An 18,525-nucleotide genomic window follows, 5' to 3' on the forward strand; every position below is an offset into this window, starting at 1 on the left:
AGGGGGCGGGCGCCCACCTCTTTACGTGCCAGCCTCTGGGCATTCCTTACCTCCACTTAGCTAGTGAATGAGAGAACTACTTCACGGATTTAGATCGGCCTTTTTTTTTTTCTAGAATTTGCTCAAACATTCCAGCTGATTTTACGACTTCTGTTATCACGCTAAGAATCAGAGTTTGCGTGCAGGAGCGATATATTCGTGTGAATCTGAGGGAGAGACTGCGGGCAGAGGGGAGGTCAAGGGTGGGGAGCCGGGCAGTGTGAGTGTGTGTGTGTGTACGTTTGCTCTCGGTATACCCGCACTTGATTTTTCCATCTCTGTTTTCCACTGCCCGTTGTTTGTAAGGAGTACGTACGGCTTGTTATGATCTCAGGTTAGCCAAGTCCCTAGTCTTGGGTTGTGTAGTCGCCGGGAGTCGACGTTGTGCCTTCACCATCTCTTGTGCTCTGATCTAACACGAGCTTCTGTCCGTCTTCTCTCCCACAGGAAACACACAGCTAGCCTTGCAGATTATTAAAAGGAATCAGCTGCTCCCCTCCATCAAGACGCCATCACCTGACGTGCGGAAGAAGCCCGCGGCACTCCAGCCAATGCAGCCAATCCAAGTGCCGGCGTTCACCACCGTCCAGCGCAAATGAGACGAAAAAAAAAAACAAATCAAAACCGAAAGTCCACCTGACGGAGAGAGACCCCCGCAGCAGAATTCAGGCCGCTTCCTTTCGCTGTTTTGTTCGTTTGTTTCTCGTCCCGATGTTCAGCGAGGACTCCTGTGGCGTCGTCGTGCCCGATGTGTGACACATACGAGTTCCAGCACCGCCGCTCTTGTCCATCCATTGGTGCCGAACTGAAACTTAGACATTCCAGCAAGAATGAGAAATGCGTTCCTGGCCAGCGGCGACTGTGAATTCTTACATTATAACCCGTGCAGGCCGTCGGCGTATTAATGAATGAATTCTCATCCTTTATCTCCCATCAAGTTCCTGAACGTGTCGGGTGGGCCGCTTCATCTTGACGGCTAAAAACGCTGGCTGAAATAATCTGCTGAGGAGTGCAAACCCTTCATCACCAGACAGCGATTCGAAATTGAAACAACGGCCAGTGCTACCCGTGGATTTCTCCGATGTGATTATGATTGTAAATCTTTGGTACTGTGCAAATAAAACAAATTTAAATGCAAACATTTTATGAAGATCTGCAGGTTTGACACTTTGCGGCGTTGACAGCAAAGAAACTAAAAAGTGATGGCGTTGTGATTGGGACAAAAGCAAAGTAAGTATGGAAAATAACGCTAAATTGGAGACGCTGTCATTAAAACACAACATGTCTCTCTTATTATATAAAAAAATCTTTCTCAGAAAGACACTTTCACGTCCCGCGAGACAAAGAGTAGAAGACAAAGTAGAATGTCATAAGAATTCAAAAGCGTTGGCGCGGTTCACATGCAGAGCAGGTTAGAGATAATGGAAGTGCGAAAATGTGAACGTCTCCAAAAACTTATAGTAAAGATCGCATGAGCAGAAACAAATGGAAATTATTACTCGGCGGAACGAGATGGAATATATGGACAGGTGATATGTCAGGAGTATGGAGATATTGTTCAGATTTAAACTTTAAGTCGGAGACTTGTAGATCGTCTAACTCGTGTTACCATCTGGGAAAAGGCGTATCCGCGAGAATTAAAGGATTTGTGCTTTGGTGAAAGTGAAGTCCACATCCGCCGTCACGCTTGGGTCTCAGAGCTGCACAGACACACAGGAGACGTTACTCAGACACGTCAAACACACACAAGTCTCCTTCAGGAGTGAAGCGAGCTCCGCGTGTAGTCGGAGGGGACAACTCCATCTCTCAGTTAAAAGAATAGAAAATCTTCCTCTTCATAGGGGGTGGGACCCCCAACAGGAGTAGAGGATGTCTGGGGGAGAAGAGCGACAAGGCAGTGGGACAAAGAGTAGGACAGCCGCTGGGCAGGCTTTTAAATGTCGAATTGCTGCAAGAGGAGGAGGAGCGGCGACACAAAGTGGTTGGCATGTGGCACGACTATGGGATGTGTTGGTGAGTGAAGCCCCCCAGTAAATATTCAATTGAAGAACAATTTAAAACAACAGTCATTAAACTTGAGACTCCAGAGAAACAAGATAGATAGATACTTTATTAATCTCAAGGGGAATCCAGAACAACTGGACAAAAAGAAATTTAAATTAGAGACCCAAAGGCAATCTCTGAAGGCACAGAGATAACAGACTTCGAAAAGATGGTCAGAAGACCCCCTGAAGCGTTCGACCTTCCCGTGGTACCAAATAACAAAAGAATGCGTTTCTAGGAACGACAGACAGGCCAACGTCCCAAGTTAGCACAACTTGTCCTGCAGAAAGAACTGAAGAGTTGTCGGAGGGGTGAGAGGAGCGAAGCTGAAAGGAGCCACAGGGTGGCAAGTGCGTGTGGAGGGGGCAAAGGGACACACCCAGAGGGCAAATACCAAGGGACAGCCATTCAGTCCGCGCCGTGAGATGTTGTCGGGCCGTCGCAGCCCCTTTAAGATCTACCCGATGACGCTCAGCTCTGGCCATTCTCAGACCGACCGTCACCTTGTGTTACTTGAGGTTCTTCAGCAAGGATTTCCAAGCGTGTGTGTTTTAGATCATCGTCATCATCATCTTGTCGTATTAGTCGTCCTTTTCTCCAGCAGCATTCCACTCGGGGAAGGCGCAATTAGAGTTGGTGTTTTTACGGTCACGCTGAGCAGAAATTGACATTAGAACAGTCTGGATGAGGACGGACCATTCAGTCCACGTGCTTCTTCTAAAATAACATCAAGTCGAGTTTTGAAAGTCCTGCTGTCCACCACACTGCTACTCACGTTTGTGTGAAATTTCCCTTTAACAAGTTTTCAACTGTGTCCCCGTGTTCTTGATGAACTCATTTTAAAGTCACCGTCTCAATCCACTGGACTGATTCACTTCATCATTTTAAACGCTTCAGTCAGGTCTCCTCTTAATCTTCCTCTTTGAATCTTTCCTCCTAACTCATCGCCTGTAGCCCTGAATCAGCCTAGTCGCTCTTCTCTGGACCTTTTCTAGTGCTGTTATGTCCTTTTTGTAGCCTGGAGACCCAAACTGCACCCAGGACTCCAGATGAGGCCTCACCAGTGTGTTATAAAGCTTGAGCAGAACCTCCTGTGACTTGTACTCCATGATAAAAGTTGCGTAATGTGACATCAGAACACTCTGGACGAGTTTTGAAGTCCCTAACGTCTTACTGTCCACCACACTACTTGGTCGCTTATTCTAAGTGTCTATCGTTCTCTGTGTAAATTAAAACTTCTTAATGTTTGTGTGAAATTTCCCCTTCACGGGTTTCCAACTGTGTCCCCGTGTTCTTGATGAACTCATTTTAAAGTCACCATCTTGATCCACTGGACTGATTCACTTCATAATTTTAAACACTTCAGTCAGGTCTCCTCCTCTTCTTTCTTTACTTTTAGTAAAATAAAACTATTTTGTAGTTGTGGCCAAAGAGTTCTCTTTAGCTTCATTCGTCCATTAGTTGGTCCACAACGTCCATGTATTATGCAGTGGTTGCATTTTGTAAGGCGACCACAGGTGAGGTTCCCTTCTTCGATGAAGGCCATGGCCATGTAAGTAACGCTCAGCAGTGCAGCCATCTGCCACCCCGTCTCTCTTGGCAGGTCCCCTGTCGTCATAAGGGGGGTTTCATTTGGTCTTGCTGCTGTTGTGCCTGTCAGCTTTATCTCGACTTCCACAGATTTTATTAATGGTCCAGTTTGGAAATGGCTACTCCGCCTGTGGAACTTGTTAGCTGGCAGTGCTTTGATGTTTTTATTTAGCGCCCCCTGCTGTGTAGACCTCAGTACGTAGAAGAGCTTCTTTCTGGTTGTGGAGTGTTGCACAATGTCTGACGAGTCCTACTGACACACCTTGAGCAGCCAGCCCAAGGCTACATCCATACTACGACATTTTCATTTAAAAACCCATAAATCAAGTCTTCCATCTTCGTCTTTTGTCCACACCGCCTTGGCAAGTGGAGACTTCGTGCATTTCTGAAAGAGTTGGAGCAGACGCCACACGACGAACCACCTGCACTGAGACCCGAGCGCAGCGGGCGACACCACACTGCCAATCCTGCCACCAACCCCCAAGTTGGAGGACCTGCTTGCAGGTCAACGTCACATCCAGGACAAAGCAATGGCCGGTTAAGGGCCCAATGGCGTAGAGTCCCTTGAACTGGGAACCTTCCAATTGCTGGTGCAAAATGGCAACTCTTAGTTGCACTCGGATTGGTTCGTGCTCATTGACTGGCCCTGCCCTGATTAGCTGGCGCTCGTTTTACTTTTTTGGCTGCTTATGTTGCTCAAAATAACAATTCCACCTCCTTGTCAGTCCAAACACAATCATCTGTCATTTTGGTGTTTTATTTGCCGTTCTCCATGTCTAAACACAGGCTGCACGTGAATGAATGAAGTGCGGAGAACGTTTCCTCTTCCTACTTCCGCCGACGCGTCTCAACGTTTACTACGCAATGTGAAAATGCTACTGTAGTCAAAGATACTTTTTCATTTTAAAAGAAACTGTAGTAGTGTGGATGTAACCCAACACGCAATGAGCTGAGCACCGGGGTGCCTGAACTTTTGCAAATGTCACTTTTTTTTTTTTCTTCTTCTTCTTTAATCTCATCAAGTAAACTGTACGCACACAGTAACACTTTCAAAGAAATGCCGTCGTTTGGGGTTTTCTGCTGTCGAAGTTGCATTTACTGTTGAGTTCCTAAAAATGTCCCTCATGAGGTTATTTTTGATCCTCCTCTCTGCGGCTGAATGGACACGTGTACATTTCTATCACAATCACGAACGACTCGGCCAAGTCTCTAACACGGGTGGCGAACTCCCGTCCTGGAGGGCCACGGAGGCTGCAGGTTTTCATTCTAATCATCTTCTTCATAAGTGAGCAGTTTTTTTTGCTGCTAATGAACTTCTTTTGCTTTAGTTTCAAGGCACTTGACTTCGGCCCCTCAGGCGTCTCATTTTTAATTAGCAGCCAAACAACAAAGAGCCACACGAGCAGCTCACCAGCGGCCATCGCACGATATCTGAAAATAAAGAAAGGTGAAGGGCTCGGCAAAGTGGACCTCTCGGGTCACCAAAACATTTTGACGAAGAGAAGATCAGCAGTTTTGGAAATGTCTGCTGTGGCAGAATGAGAGCAGAAACAGACCAGAGAATGAATGAATAACGGGCTTAATTAATTAACAGCAGGAATCGGCTTCTCATCAATAGACTGGTTGGAGTTTGAAATCCCAGTTTAGTTGGTCATCTGTTGGCTCGTCTCACGTCATGAAGAAACGAATCAATTCAGAGGACTGAATCCTTAGAAACAGGGAAAAGGAGTTAATTGGCAGGGAAAACTGGGCACTGATTAGGAAAAAGGATGAGAATGAAAACCAGCAGCCACTGCGGCCCACCAGGCCCGGAGTTCGACACCCCTGCTCTATAAGATTGGACCATCTGGATCAGGGTGGCAGTTGATCCCATTCTTCCTGGCGCTGTGAGCCGCCATCTCTCCACAGATGGCCACTTAATGCCACTCGAGACTCAAGGAGCGTCTTCTCTGTTGGCCGTCTGACCAGAACCAACCCTGCAGGACCGAGTTTGGGAGTGAAGCCATCAGGGTATACTGGGCAGTCTCTTCCAAATTCACCCCACTGAAAATGTAGACAGAAATAATGAACGACCACAATAAACAGCATCAGGCCTTTGTCAAAGAAATACAAGTTTTATTTAAATGTAAACAAAAAATAAAAATCAAAAAACTGCATAGGAAATGTTTAAAGTCCATAAAGCCAACAAAGTCCGTTTAAAGGCTGTTGGCAACCAAAATATCAACCCCTCAGCCGAATTTAGACGGACAGCATGAGACTGCGTGGGCGCCGATGCCACGTTACACGCCGCGGTCACGCGCCTCCCAGGCTCTCCACACCTGTTCTGGTGTCCATCTAAAGAGGGCCACTGTGGTCACACAGGACAGCCTTTCTTCATGGACTGGGATGAAAATACATTCAGTGAAGTTTCTTTTATTCTAACACAAAGGAGGAAACCTGGAAGCGTTCTGTCAAATGCCAATTAATAAAGCCACGTGGCCAACTTGGCAATCGAGCCGAGGCTGTAACACAATGACTGTTTCATGATCACTTCAGTGGCTCACCAGTACAGTATTTTCTATTCCCATTAAGTGGATGGGGTCAGTGGTGCCCATTTAGGGATGAAACAGCACACACGTGTGCCAGGATGCAGCTGGTAAAACAAATACAGAGCATAAAAACAGATCACTTTTCTAATCTTTACCATCCGCACCATTTGGAGAGATGTTAATTAATAAACTCGCTCGCGCTATCAAGCAGCACAGCACAAGTACCTGCAAATGATTTGTTTTTAAAAAGGAAAAAAAAGAAAAAAGAATATGGCGCTCCTTCAGGGTAGAACTGTGCCAACCTGAAACGAGAATCGATTGGAACAGGAAGCTCCCAGATTTCCTCCTTTAACTGCCGCTTGGCGTGCATAAATTACCGGGGCCCCTAATGCACCCCTTTGTCCAGTTTAAAAAAAAAAGAAAAGAAAAAAAAAAATCCACAGGTTTATCACAAAACCTTCAGTTCAATTTAATTACGTTTGTGTCAAATTTTAACTAAACAAAAAAACAGAAATATCACAAAAAGTTTCTAAAGCAACAAAGTTCTCGTACGCGGGTCAAGAAGTTTATATGCACCTGTCAGAACCTAAGTCTGAGGTTTTAACAAAAACGCTACGTCACTACGAGACACAAAACATGAACCCTGAACTGCCCGCGGAGGGAGAGCTCAGACCAAATCTACCTGAGTTTCTGTAAGAGTTTACAATCAATCATTAAAAGAGGTCTAAGACCATGCACTTAAGAACCAGTACACATTGCTAGTTTAATACCATGAAGGACAAGAGCGTCAGATGGAGTAGTAAAGCCCACCTGGCCAGTAAGCCCCCTACAACAGCAGCCTTATGGGGGTTAGGAGGAGGAAAACAAACAAGAAAGAAAGAAAGAAAGAAAGAAAGAGAAAGAAAGAAAGAAAGATCAAGATGAAGGCAAACTGACACTCCGTCACCAACGGTCCTAATCTGCTAGAAATCAGTTTAGGACAAAAATCTGTTACAAGCTAATACATTCATTTATTAATAATACATAAAGGAAAAGGGAAAAGCAAGAATTCATTCTGATTCAGCGATCAGGCGATTTCAATCTTTGGTCCAACCTGACATTCACTCGTTCGTTCGTTCATTCACTCACTTTGGCTAACAAGCAGCTAAGTAAAGAGCCCGTCCTAAAGATCTGCACAGTCGATACGATCGCAATACACACAAAGTGTACTTGAAATACATCTGAGAAAAAAAAAAATAAAAAAATAATTCAAAAGTGTATTATTATACTGGCAGGTCTTATGGAATAGAAATAAATCCATAAAGTGTAAACCTGGTAAGTAAACATTTCAAACAAGCTTGTAACAGAAAAACCTCGATTGGGAAAGAAAAAGGAAAAAAAAAAAAATCAAAAATACAATCTCCGAGTCAAAGCTATCATCGACGCCACATCCCACTGGACACACATTTTGGTAAAGCATCATTTTTATTTTAAACATATCCGTCTCTCCAACACTTCTTTCCTATGAAACATTTTTTTCTCTTATAGAGTAGAGACCTAAAGGTCTTAAAGAGATCGAGCTCCGACACTTAAAAATCAAATAAAATCAAAAATAACAAAGTATGAACATTTTGCTCTTTTCAGTAATACTGAACTGCACACACGTATCACTCCGAGCCCGCGGTTTCAAGTGTAATCGATGCGGTTGTTGCAAGGCTCCGACGCGGCAGCAGGAGTCCTGGGAGTCGTCCCGGTGAGTGAGGTAAGGCGGCCATCGCATTGGAATGAAAACATTTTAGAAATGAGGTAGAATGACAACGTCCTCAAACACTCCGCGGCTTCTTCCACCCCCATCACTCTCGTGTGAGGGTCTTGCAAGTTCCAACAAAACTACCCTAAATGTGGCAAAGCGATGAAATGAGTCACGTGGCTTCAATACTTGCCATTATATTTGGCACCCTGACCTCTGCCCATTTAGGTTTGGCACATTCATTAAACCAGCTGGGATGCATTTTATAAAACACGTACATCCAAGACGCATTTATTTGTGTATTATATCATATACACAAACGGACCTGACGAGTATCGCGGACACGGCTATGCCCCTGCTTGTGTGGCCTAACATTGTGAAATTCCAGAAGTGATAGATGAACTCCTGCCATCTGCATGTGTCTGTGACACACGCCATCACTGTACGTGCGCTGGCACACAAACCCTTCTCTATCCTCTTCTAAATGAGAGCGCGTGCGACTTTGCTGTCTGACCAGTTGTGTTACGTGGGTATAAAAGGCACAGTCAGAATGAGAAACAGTAAGCAATACAAATACCACGACGACGACGACATCGACTGATCTGCAATGCTTTGAAATTGCTTTGTCTAGATTTGGGACAAACTGCATTTTGATCAAAGGCTTCGCACGTGTGTGTAGGGAAGAGAGCATCGAACAAAACGCAGACGAGAAAAGGAACCGCAAACGTCTGCACATCTTCACGAGTATTCAGGTGTAAGAGACCGACGTGCTTTAGCTACTACAGTAGCGGCAAATGAAGAAAAAAAGCAATCCGAATAATTAAAAATAGACACTATAATGAATAAAAAGGTTAGGCTAAAACTACTTAATCATTGGATTTTTGCAGCTTTGGAAGTTTACTGCTGCCTGCCACATTACCTGAAGAAAGCGAACAGATAAACCGTGCATTCCTGTAACAAGTGAGGGCCATGATGAATGACATCAGTTACACAACATACAGCTAGTCGATCAAAAAGCAAAAACTGGTCATTTGGTAACCAGATCAGCCAATACTCGTATTGTAAACCGCAAAAAGGCTAAACTGGACCGAAAAAAAAAAAAAGAAGACGACGACATGACATCTACGCTCAGCTCTCTGCTCTTTCAAACATTCTTACATTGCATGACTTCCCATATACAGTAATACACGCAGGGGAAAGTCTAGTTTTTGGTAATTAAGTTACTTTGTTAAAAATCTGTCCATTCAACAGACCCGATACATTCTGCGGGCCATCAGACCAACGATGAAGAGATCAAGTATCATTACTTCTCTGTATCAGAAATATAAAAACTCCCATCGGATCAAAAGTCATACTGGAAACGTCTTTAAAAAAGGAACATGGAAACGACAGTGTTGTGTGTGTGTGTGTAACGAAAGAAAAAATACTTTCACTCATCTCATGTCACAAAAAACAGACAGACAGACAGACAGACAGACAAGCTACTGCTATGGTTTCAGCATCTGATATCAAATGTCTCTATTGGTTGTAACCATTGGGTGACATTTTAAGAATAAAGTTTAAAACTTGGCCAATACTTTTCACACAGATTCTTTGGGAAGCAACTCCAAATGCAGCAGAATCAAAATGACTTCAATTCACGTCTACTATTTGTGACAGACGTTTACACACAGAGGGTCCTGCAACCCCTTTTAAGGGTCTTGCAGCGCAAAGGGTGGTTTTCATTGTCACTTTTGACACCTATACGTTAAAGTGATATACAAAGCTTTATCGCACACAGAAACCGGTGCATTACATTTTTAATAAAACTATAAACACAAAACAACCGATTTGATGACTTCAAATTAAACTACTCTTGGTGCTTATGTTTTCAAACAAAGTGAATAAGGAAATTGCTTCAAGGAAATCTTTATAAGCCTGTAAAGCAGATCTGCTGTTTAAGAACACACAGAACATCCAAACTGTGATATCCGAGTCCACATCACTGCAGTCTGTGCTAACAGAAAAAGAAGACTTTTTGGTAATCTTACAAATACAAGTGACGCTGTGCTATGAACCTGTGTGAAGGTAAATCAGTGGAAGAAAAAACCTGTCCAGAGCTGAGAGGGAGGGATGGAGGGAGCAGCCAAAGACGACATCAAAGCATAATCACCGAGTGTGTATATTCAGAAAGCCCAAAACCAATCAATTCTGTAATCTGCTCTGCTAATAAATAGCATCATGAATTAAGAGTGCTCAAGAATTTACCGGTAAATATTTTTAAAATTTTACCACTGGCCCACAAATGTGCTTAGCACTGTAGGTCATTAATTGTATAAGCCTTTGTAAGCCTTTAAAAATGTTATACTTTCTTAAAAAAAAAAAATTAAAAATTTTACACCACATTTTTTTCCCAAAAAAAAAAAAAAGGAAAACAAAAAACAAAACAAAAAACAAAACAATGTGCCAAGTAAGGGGTATGTTGTGCTGTGATCATCTGTTCATTTCTGGCCTAAAACTCAGACCTGCATCTTTAGAAGAAGACTAGAAGGTCTAGCAGCACGAGCAGCCTTTAAATATTTAGATGAAGAAGGAGAGCAAACTAAAGAAAGCAACTCTCTCAAATTGTTTTGTCAATATTTGGATTTTATCCTAAATTTACGTGGAACAAATAGAGTGCTATATGTAATTTTTCATTCAATTTAATCAAATTTAACAGGGTGTATATATATATATATATATATATATATATATATATATATATATATATATATATACACATAGGTATATATATATATATATATATATATATATATATATATATATATATATATATATACACCCTGTTAAATTTGATTAAATTGAATGATGTATATATATATATGACTTTCACTTAAATTAAATGTTTTTTTCAGATATATTTCTTTAGTCACATCTTACAACCCCGTCACTATTTCCAGTTTCATTTTTGGCAGATGCTAAGGCTGATAATTCTAAAACAGTCACATTATAAATGACACCCAACATGATCGTTTTGGCAGTTTCGTACAAGTAAGTTAATTTGTATTTTGCATTTTTACTTACATTAGTATTTGAATTCTGAGAGAAAGGTAAGGAGGAAGAGGTGGTTGAGATTGCAAGTACTGTATTGATAATGACGACTGCACACTGCCCACCCAAAAAAAAAAAATCAACCAAAACTAGCCCCTCAATCTTGCACATACTGAATCATTTTTCAAAAAATGGTGCTGGATTTGAAGAGAAGGTTCCTACTTTAAAGCAACAGATAAATACATTTCTCAGTATTGACAAAGGGTTATTCTTCTCATTCCCATACACTCAAAATGTCTTTTTTTGTTTGAAGACTGGGGAGAGGGTACGTCATTTTTAAAATTACATTTTTTTTCAATGTTTCAGGCTTCCAAGCAGTAGATCTGCATGCTCTTAATAATAATGTCAACGTATAATCACTCCAACACAAGTCCCACTTTGTTAAAGTAGCTTCGGTAGTCAACATCTATTTGGTTATCAGACAGACAAAACAAATAAAATAAAACAAACCCAAACAGTAGATTTCATCAAAATATATCCACACATGCTATAATAAACATGTAGCCTCAGTACCTGAACATTGTCGCAGCAACATTCAGTATTTTAAATTGCTTATTGTGCACAGTAACATAGAAAATTTGTGCGAGCTGTGCAAATATAAACTGCACTTGTTCCTCCTTTCTCTCTCTCCATTTTAAATTAAAATAAAGGGTTGAGGTAGAATTTTTTTTTTTGTTTTTTTTTTCTTTATATAAAACTTCACGGACTAAATCTCTGCACAACAAACACAAATACATTCATATATGAACAACAAGATGAGGTAGATATGATGCAGAGTGTAAATATTTCAAGAAAGAACGCAACATATTCCCTGAGATGATCAGCTAAAAGGGAATTCAAGATACACATGGAGGGATCATCCACGCAGGCTTTCTGGGAGCACGATTTCAAAAAGGTTTCAACAGTCATGCTGGCTTTCTAGACATGCCAGTTAAAAGGAACACATTCAAGAGGCACAGACAGTGAAGGCCAAATTATTATGAATTCACTGATCCTGTATGCGGAGTAGAAATAGCAGCTCTAACAAAGGAAAACAAATGGTGGAAGAAAAAAAGGCGGCCTTGAATAAAAGTGTTTTCCTAAATCAAGCTTGTGGCATGAGAACACTGCTATAGAGTAAGTAATATATTCCAAACAATTTCAACATTGGGGCCGAGGTCTAGAGCTGCTTAAAAACGCACGCAGCAGTTCGATTCCTGTGCTTAATGAAACCTTACTTACTGTTCTTGTAATTGCCCCTTTATCACAAAGGACTGGCTTGCGTGGTGTATCTTAAAATCTCTTTTGATTCTCTTCTCACCGCTCCTTCTACATTAGAGACAATGCTTTCAGAATACTAGAATTCGATTGTTTCCAAAGTCGACGACTACAATCATTCCATCAGGTGTAATGGCTATACCCGATGGACGGTCCATCTGCCCAAAGCCATTACCCTGAGTGCCAAACTTGCATAAGAAATTGCCATTGGGCTCAAAGACCTGTACTCTATGGTTACGTGAATCGGCCACCACAATACGGCCCTCCTGGTCCACTGCCACCCCTTGTGGCCTCAGGAACTGCCCATTGCCTGTACCCTCAGAGCCCAGAAAGCGAGCCGACTGACAATCAGGCCTGATGACAAGCAGCCGATGATTGTTGAAGTCTGTCACAACCAGGTGGCCCTCGTGGTTGAAAGCTACCCCGCGAGGAGAGTCAAAATGTTTCCACAGTGCCCCTTCAAAGCCATATTTATTTAAGAAAGACCCATCAGGCCCAAACAGCTGGATTCGGTGGTTACGGGTGTCGGATACCAAGATCTTGCCTTCTGCATTTACTGCAACATCCCAAGGGTAATTGAACTGTCCATTCTTCGTTCCCTTCTCCCCAAATTTTAACAGGAACTGCCCTTCAAAAGTGAAAATCTGAATACGATGATTGTCCTTATCTGCCACAATGATTCTTCTCTGACTGTCACAAGCAACACCAGCTGGCCGATCAAACTGGCCAGGTCTAGAGCCTAGGGTCCCAAACTTGTGGTGGAATGTACCACATGGCTTAAAGATCTGGATGCGGTTGTTACTACGGTCAGCTACTATGATGTAACCTTCTTTGTCAACACAGATGCCCCAGGGCCGACAGAGTTTACCATCCCCATCCCCTTCTCCTCCAAAAGAGGCCACTGGTAGACCCACTCCCCCATAACTTCGTCCAGACTTCACAAGCACCTTGAAAGGACTTCCTTCAATGTGCTGGTTGCAAATAAGCACAGAAATAAGATGTTCACCTTCAACCTTTGGCAAGTAGCTAACCGTATATGTGCCATTTTGATGATCAGTGACTTCAGCCCCAAACAAATTTCCATCAGGTCCAATTGCCACCACAGAAATTACATCCCCACCAGAAAGCCTAGGCTCACCATCATGATCGTACCCTATCACCGTAAATGTTGCCACTTTTCCCTGCAGTACCCGTTTCAGACCCTCTCCAGCTGCTTTAGTAACCGGAGCAAAAGCACCACTGCTAATAAGTCCCATGGATTTAATAGCAATGAAAAGTGCCTGATCCGGAGGAGTAAACATGATGCGGTCATCCTCCTGAGGTTGTAAGATACCACGCAAAGCCTTGAGCTCCTGGATTTGGGTCAACATGCGCTCTCGGGCTATTAAAATATCCATATTTCTTCCTTCCTCTAGGACTTGTTGAACAGCACTGATAGTACTGTCCAGTTTGTTGAGGTTTTGATGCAGCTTCTCTACTTGTAGATAGAGTGACTTGGCTTTAACCTGGCGTATCTTCTCCACCTGTAAATGAAAAAAAATATATACTAATTACAATTCTGAATAAAAAGTGGTTTTAAATAACTGGTTTAGTGAAGCAACTACAATCCACCAGGCATCTTTGAAACATTTATTTGTTCTAAATGCATTTCTGAACCTGCAGTTTCTTTGAGAATATACAGCGGAGCCATGGACTAACAATGCAGAATTTGGCACAGGGGCATGAATGTACCTTGAATGAAAAAGGAAGCACTTGTCATTCCAAACTAATGCACATGTCATATTCATGCTTACTCACCTGACCAATTTACAAGTGGAGATGTAGAAGAACCAAGGAACCCTCCACAAAAAACAAATAAGGAGAACATGTCTGACAATGACCAGACCTAGAATCAAACCCAAGCTCCTGGAGTGGTATAGGAGCAACTTTAACTACTTAACAGATTGTTAAAAAAAATATATGTTAAATAGCAAGAAGAAAGAACACATAATAAAAATAGTTTTTGGGCAGTCAGAGAAAAAAGTATTAGTCCACCATATAAATATATCTCTCTATTATAGAAGGAAATCCTGAGACAAGACATTCTCAGCGATAATTTCAACTCCCGTGAGAAATAATTTCAGGTCCCGCGAGATGAGACTAAGAGATTTTGACAAGTCCCACCCTCCTCTCAAACACAACCACGCCCACAGTCCACTCACTTCTCATTCGTGTGAATGCTACTGTCAGACACAGTTCCTGTGCTCTCAGCTCTCAAGCGGGTTCGGAAATAAAAGACAAAGAGTAGAAGACAAAGTAGAATGTCGTAAAGAGGTTCAAAAATGTTGCCGCGATACACATGAAGAGCAGGTTAGAGATTATGAAAGTACTAAAATTTGAAAGTCTCAAAAAACTGATGGTAAAGATCGCATTAGTGCTAACAAACAGAGATTATTACTTGGTGAAATAACAGAACAGCAAAAACAGATTGAATATATGGACATAGGTGATAGGACAGAAGTATGTAGATATTATCCGGCTTTAAACTTTAAGTCAGAGACTTGTAGATCATCTACTTCGTGTTGCCATCAGGGAAAAAGTAGGGTTTCTTCCCACAATGAAGAGGCGTATCCATGAGAATTAAAAGATTTGTTGTTTGGTGAAAGTGAAACCCACAGACGTGAGCGGCAGTGACACGAAGTGGCTGGGGTGCTGGGGGTTGGCAAGCAAAGCAAACAGGGGACAGAGCCTTCTAGTAATATTTATAAACATTATTGAAATTGCAATTCAAGAACAAGTTTTCTTATTGCCCACTGTCTTGTTTGTTATCCTGTACCTGAGTGGAACAGAGTTTGATTCCTTGCTTACTAAAAAGACCTGACGGAGCTCTTCAGGAAACTGACATGGCATTAACGTGAAATAATCTTTTTCTAAACCTGTTGGATGCTCACTCAAAGTTATAATATATAAAGAATAAATAGAATATCTTTAACCTTATAAATAAACAAGACTGTCATAAACCATCCAATTACAGTTGAGTACATTTTAACTGCAACAAATTTACAAATCAGACTAAATCAGAGACTAACTCTACAATATAAAATAGTTGAATATTCTTCATTTGATGCATCGGCTATCATATGTCACGTAATTTATGCCAAGAGCTTTAAAAAGTGGGTCAATTTCAACAAAGTGGGTCGGCTGAGTAATCATTTGATCCTCTGAAGAACAAATTCTACTCTGCAGAACTGTTCTTTTCAACTTAAAGAAATGCACTTTTCTGTCAATAAGAGATCTTAAAACACAGCTAACGCTGTAAAGCAAACACATACTTGCAAAAGAATTTTACATCAGATAAGAACCATTAGGAAAGAACTAACAATTTAGGAATTCATTTAAATCCAGGAATCTTCCTCCGATTAACAGATTGCAGTGGACTGAAAACAAATAAATCCTAAAACAGAAGAGAAAAACAGGAATTTCCCCAAAAGGTGAGGGACACCATTCCCTCAACAAGTTGGCATATTATTCAGGTGTGTATGAGGGCTGTGAAGGCATGGAGGTCAGCAGGTAAGTTCTAGGACCTTCTCAATCCATTTCAGGGTTGCAGGAGCCAGAGGTTAACTGAAAGGGACTGGTCAAATAGCTTTAAAAAAAGACATAGGCAAGACTCTAATTCATCAAAGGGATCACTCCCACTTGCTTGCATTTTATACTTTTAATAGTTAGGAAGATCATTTAATTTACAGTGGTTTGCAACCTTTTTGACAAGTGGACTATTTTTAGTTTTGTCTTTGTGGACTCGGGGCGTCTATGAGAAGTTTCGAGCAGCTTGATTGATTAACGTTCAACTGAAGAGCAGGGGAATCCTGTGGGGTGTTGAGTGGCTCAATCAATTAACAATAGAGGAGTTTGTTGCTTCCAGGTTTACTAGTGGTGGAGTTATGCAGACCGATGACAACTCATAGCTAGCTTTTTGCAGACCAGCAGTAGGCAGTGACAGCATTAATATACTTGTCATGGCTGCCTTTTCGCAGACTAGTGCTGGTCTATGAAAAACACTGGCTTAAAGCATTGGTGCACTGTTTCACTTCCATTTGTCCTCAAGCTGCTAGGAAAACTTCATAAAGCAGAAGCAACTTGCTTTACGGAAAGGTTTCGGCACGCGTCCAGCTGGACTTGAAGATCCTGGATTGACTGGCTGCCCAGCCACCCTTGCAACCAGCCAATAACAGCGAGTAAGGTTCTACCTGTGCATGCAACCTGCTGGTGTTTCATTAACTTGTACCGGGGATCTGTTTGCCATCAGTGGTGGATATGGGATGTTTTAAGATAGACAAGTCTGTAGCTATGTCAATGCTTTTCATTGGGAGATTCTGACATTTCAAAACTTTGTATAGCACAAACTGTTCCAAGATATCTCAATGAAAAAATCAACTGTCTCAACAAATTTCCTTGAAGAATAAGTGTGCCACATATTAACAAACTTGGTCCATTGGGGGCCAAGCGGTTTCAAGTGGACAGATAGATATGGATATCGCAACAGGTGTGTTGCACATTATATGCAAAGGTACCTAAAAGGTGTGCAAACACATTCACACACAGTCCCCTTTATATTTACGAGACACCATTCAGTTCTTTGAGCTGGGGAAATCCATATGCACACAGAACACACATAACATCAAATCTGACTAAAAAAAAAAAACGCATTACAAAAATTGTCTTTTTTTTTTTTTTACTTAATTGTGAATACTGAAATGCCAGTAATTATATGATATAGCCAAAACATATACGATTACATGTAGTTTTTGTACAAAAAACGTTGCTATACATGTGTTTTGCAAGTTGCTTTAGATAAAGGTCTCCACATATATGTATAATAAGGACTATTATGTTGTTTGAATTTTGGTTACTATAGTGACCTGCTGAGAATGTGGCTAATCAGTACATGTGCTGCTCTCTTCTCTCTGACACTGCAGCAGACTGTTTTAACTTGTGCTGGAAGATATTGTATGCTGCGTTTCTAAATATGCCTGCCAGGTGGATAGGGATAGGAATAATGGTGGCCTTATTTTCCAATAGGAATACAGTGGGTACAGAAAGTATTCAGACCCCCTTCAATTTTTCAATCTTTGTTATATTGCAGCCATTTGCTAAAATCATTTTGATTAATTTTTTTCCCTCATTAATGTACACACAGCACCCCATACTGACAGACCAAAAAAAAGAATTTTTGAAATTGATGCAGATTTATTAAAAAAGAAAAACTGAAATATCACATGATCCTAAGTATTCAGACCCTTTGCTCAGTATTTAGTAGAAGCCGCCTTTTGAGCTAATACAGCCATGAGTCTTCTTGGGAAAGATGCAAGAAGTTTTTCACGCCTGGATTTGGGGATCCTCTGCCATTCCTGCTTGCAGATCCTCTCCAGTTCTGTCAGGCTGGATGGTAAACATTGGTAGACAGCCATTTTTAGGTCTCTCCAGAGATGCTCAATTGGGTTTAAGTCGGGGCTCTGGCTGGGCCATTCAAGAACAGTCACAGAGTTGTTGTGAAGCCACTCCTTCGTTATTTTAGCTGTGTGCTTAGGGTCATTGTCTTGTTGGAAGGAAAACCTTCGGCCCAGTCTGAGGTCCTTAGCATTCTGGAGAAGGTTTTTGTCCAGGATATCCCTGTACTTGGCCGCATTAAGATTTCCCTCGATTGCAACCAGTTGTCCTGTTCCTGCAGCTGAAAAACACCCCACAGCATGATGCTGCCACCGCCATGCTTCACTGTGGGGACTGTATTGGACAAGTGATGAGCAGTGCCTGGTTGTCTCCACACATACCGCTTAGAATTAAGGCCAAAAAGTTCTATCTTGGTCTCATCAGACCAGAGAATCTTATTTCTCACCATCTCAGAGTCCTTCAGGTGTCTTTTAGCAAACTCCATGCGGGCTGTCATGTGTCTTGCACTCTGCCATAAAGCCCTGACTGGTGGAGGGCTGCAGTGATGGTTGACTTTCTACAACTTTCTCCTATCTCCTGACTGCATCTCTGGAGCTCAGCCAAAGTGATCTTTGGGTTCTTCTTTACCGCTCTCACCAAGGCTCTTCTCCCCCGGTAGCTCAGCTTGGCCAGACGACCAGCTCTAGGAAGGGTTCTGGTCGTCCCAAACGTGTTCCATTTAAGGATTATGGAGGCCTTAAGTGCAGCAGAAATTTTTTTTGTAACCTTGGCCAGATCTGTGCCTTGCCACAATTCTGTCTCTGAGCTCTTCAGGCAGTT

The 18,525-nt window shown here is 41.9% G+C and overlaps 2 protein-coding genes across 3 annotated transcripts in view; one reads left to right on the forward strand and one right to left on the reverse strand.

Annotated features, from left to right (window-relative positions):
* Nucleotides 1–1,790, forward strand: part of cnot10 (CCR4-NOT transcription complex, subunit 10) — an 87,122-nt gene extending 85,332 nt beyond the window's left edge. For both annotated transcript variants that reach the window (XM_039736344.1, XM_039736346.1), the window contains exon 19: nt 487–1,790. In XM_039736344.1, the coding sequence (XP_039592278.1) occupies nt 487–638 (152 nt within the window). In that variant the 3' untranslated portion in view covers nt 639–1,790. The remainder of the gene's footprint in view (nt 1–486) is intronic.
* Nucleotides 1,791–10,762: 8,972 nt separating this feature from the next.
* trim71 (tripartite motif containing 71, E3 ubiquitin protein ligase) overlaps nt 10,763–18,525 on the reverse strand; it is a 107,350-nt gene continuing 99,587 nt past the window's right edge. Inside the window, exon 4 of the mRNA XM_039736704.1 lies at nt 10,763–13,799. Within this exon, the coding sequence (XP_039592638.1) occupies nt 12,348–13,799 (1,452 nt within the window). The 3' untranslated portion in view covers nt 10,763–12,347. The remainder of the gene's footprint in view (nt 13,800–18,525) is intronic.

Source organism: Polypterus senegalus, chromosome 15 (genome assembly GCF_016835505.1).
Source record: "Polypterus senegalus isolate Bchr_013 chromosome 15, ASM1683550v1, whole genome shotgun sequence".
Lineage (NCBI taxonomy): Eukaryota > Metazoa > Chordata > Cladistia > Polypteriformes > Polypteridae > Polypterus > Polypterus senegalus.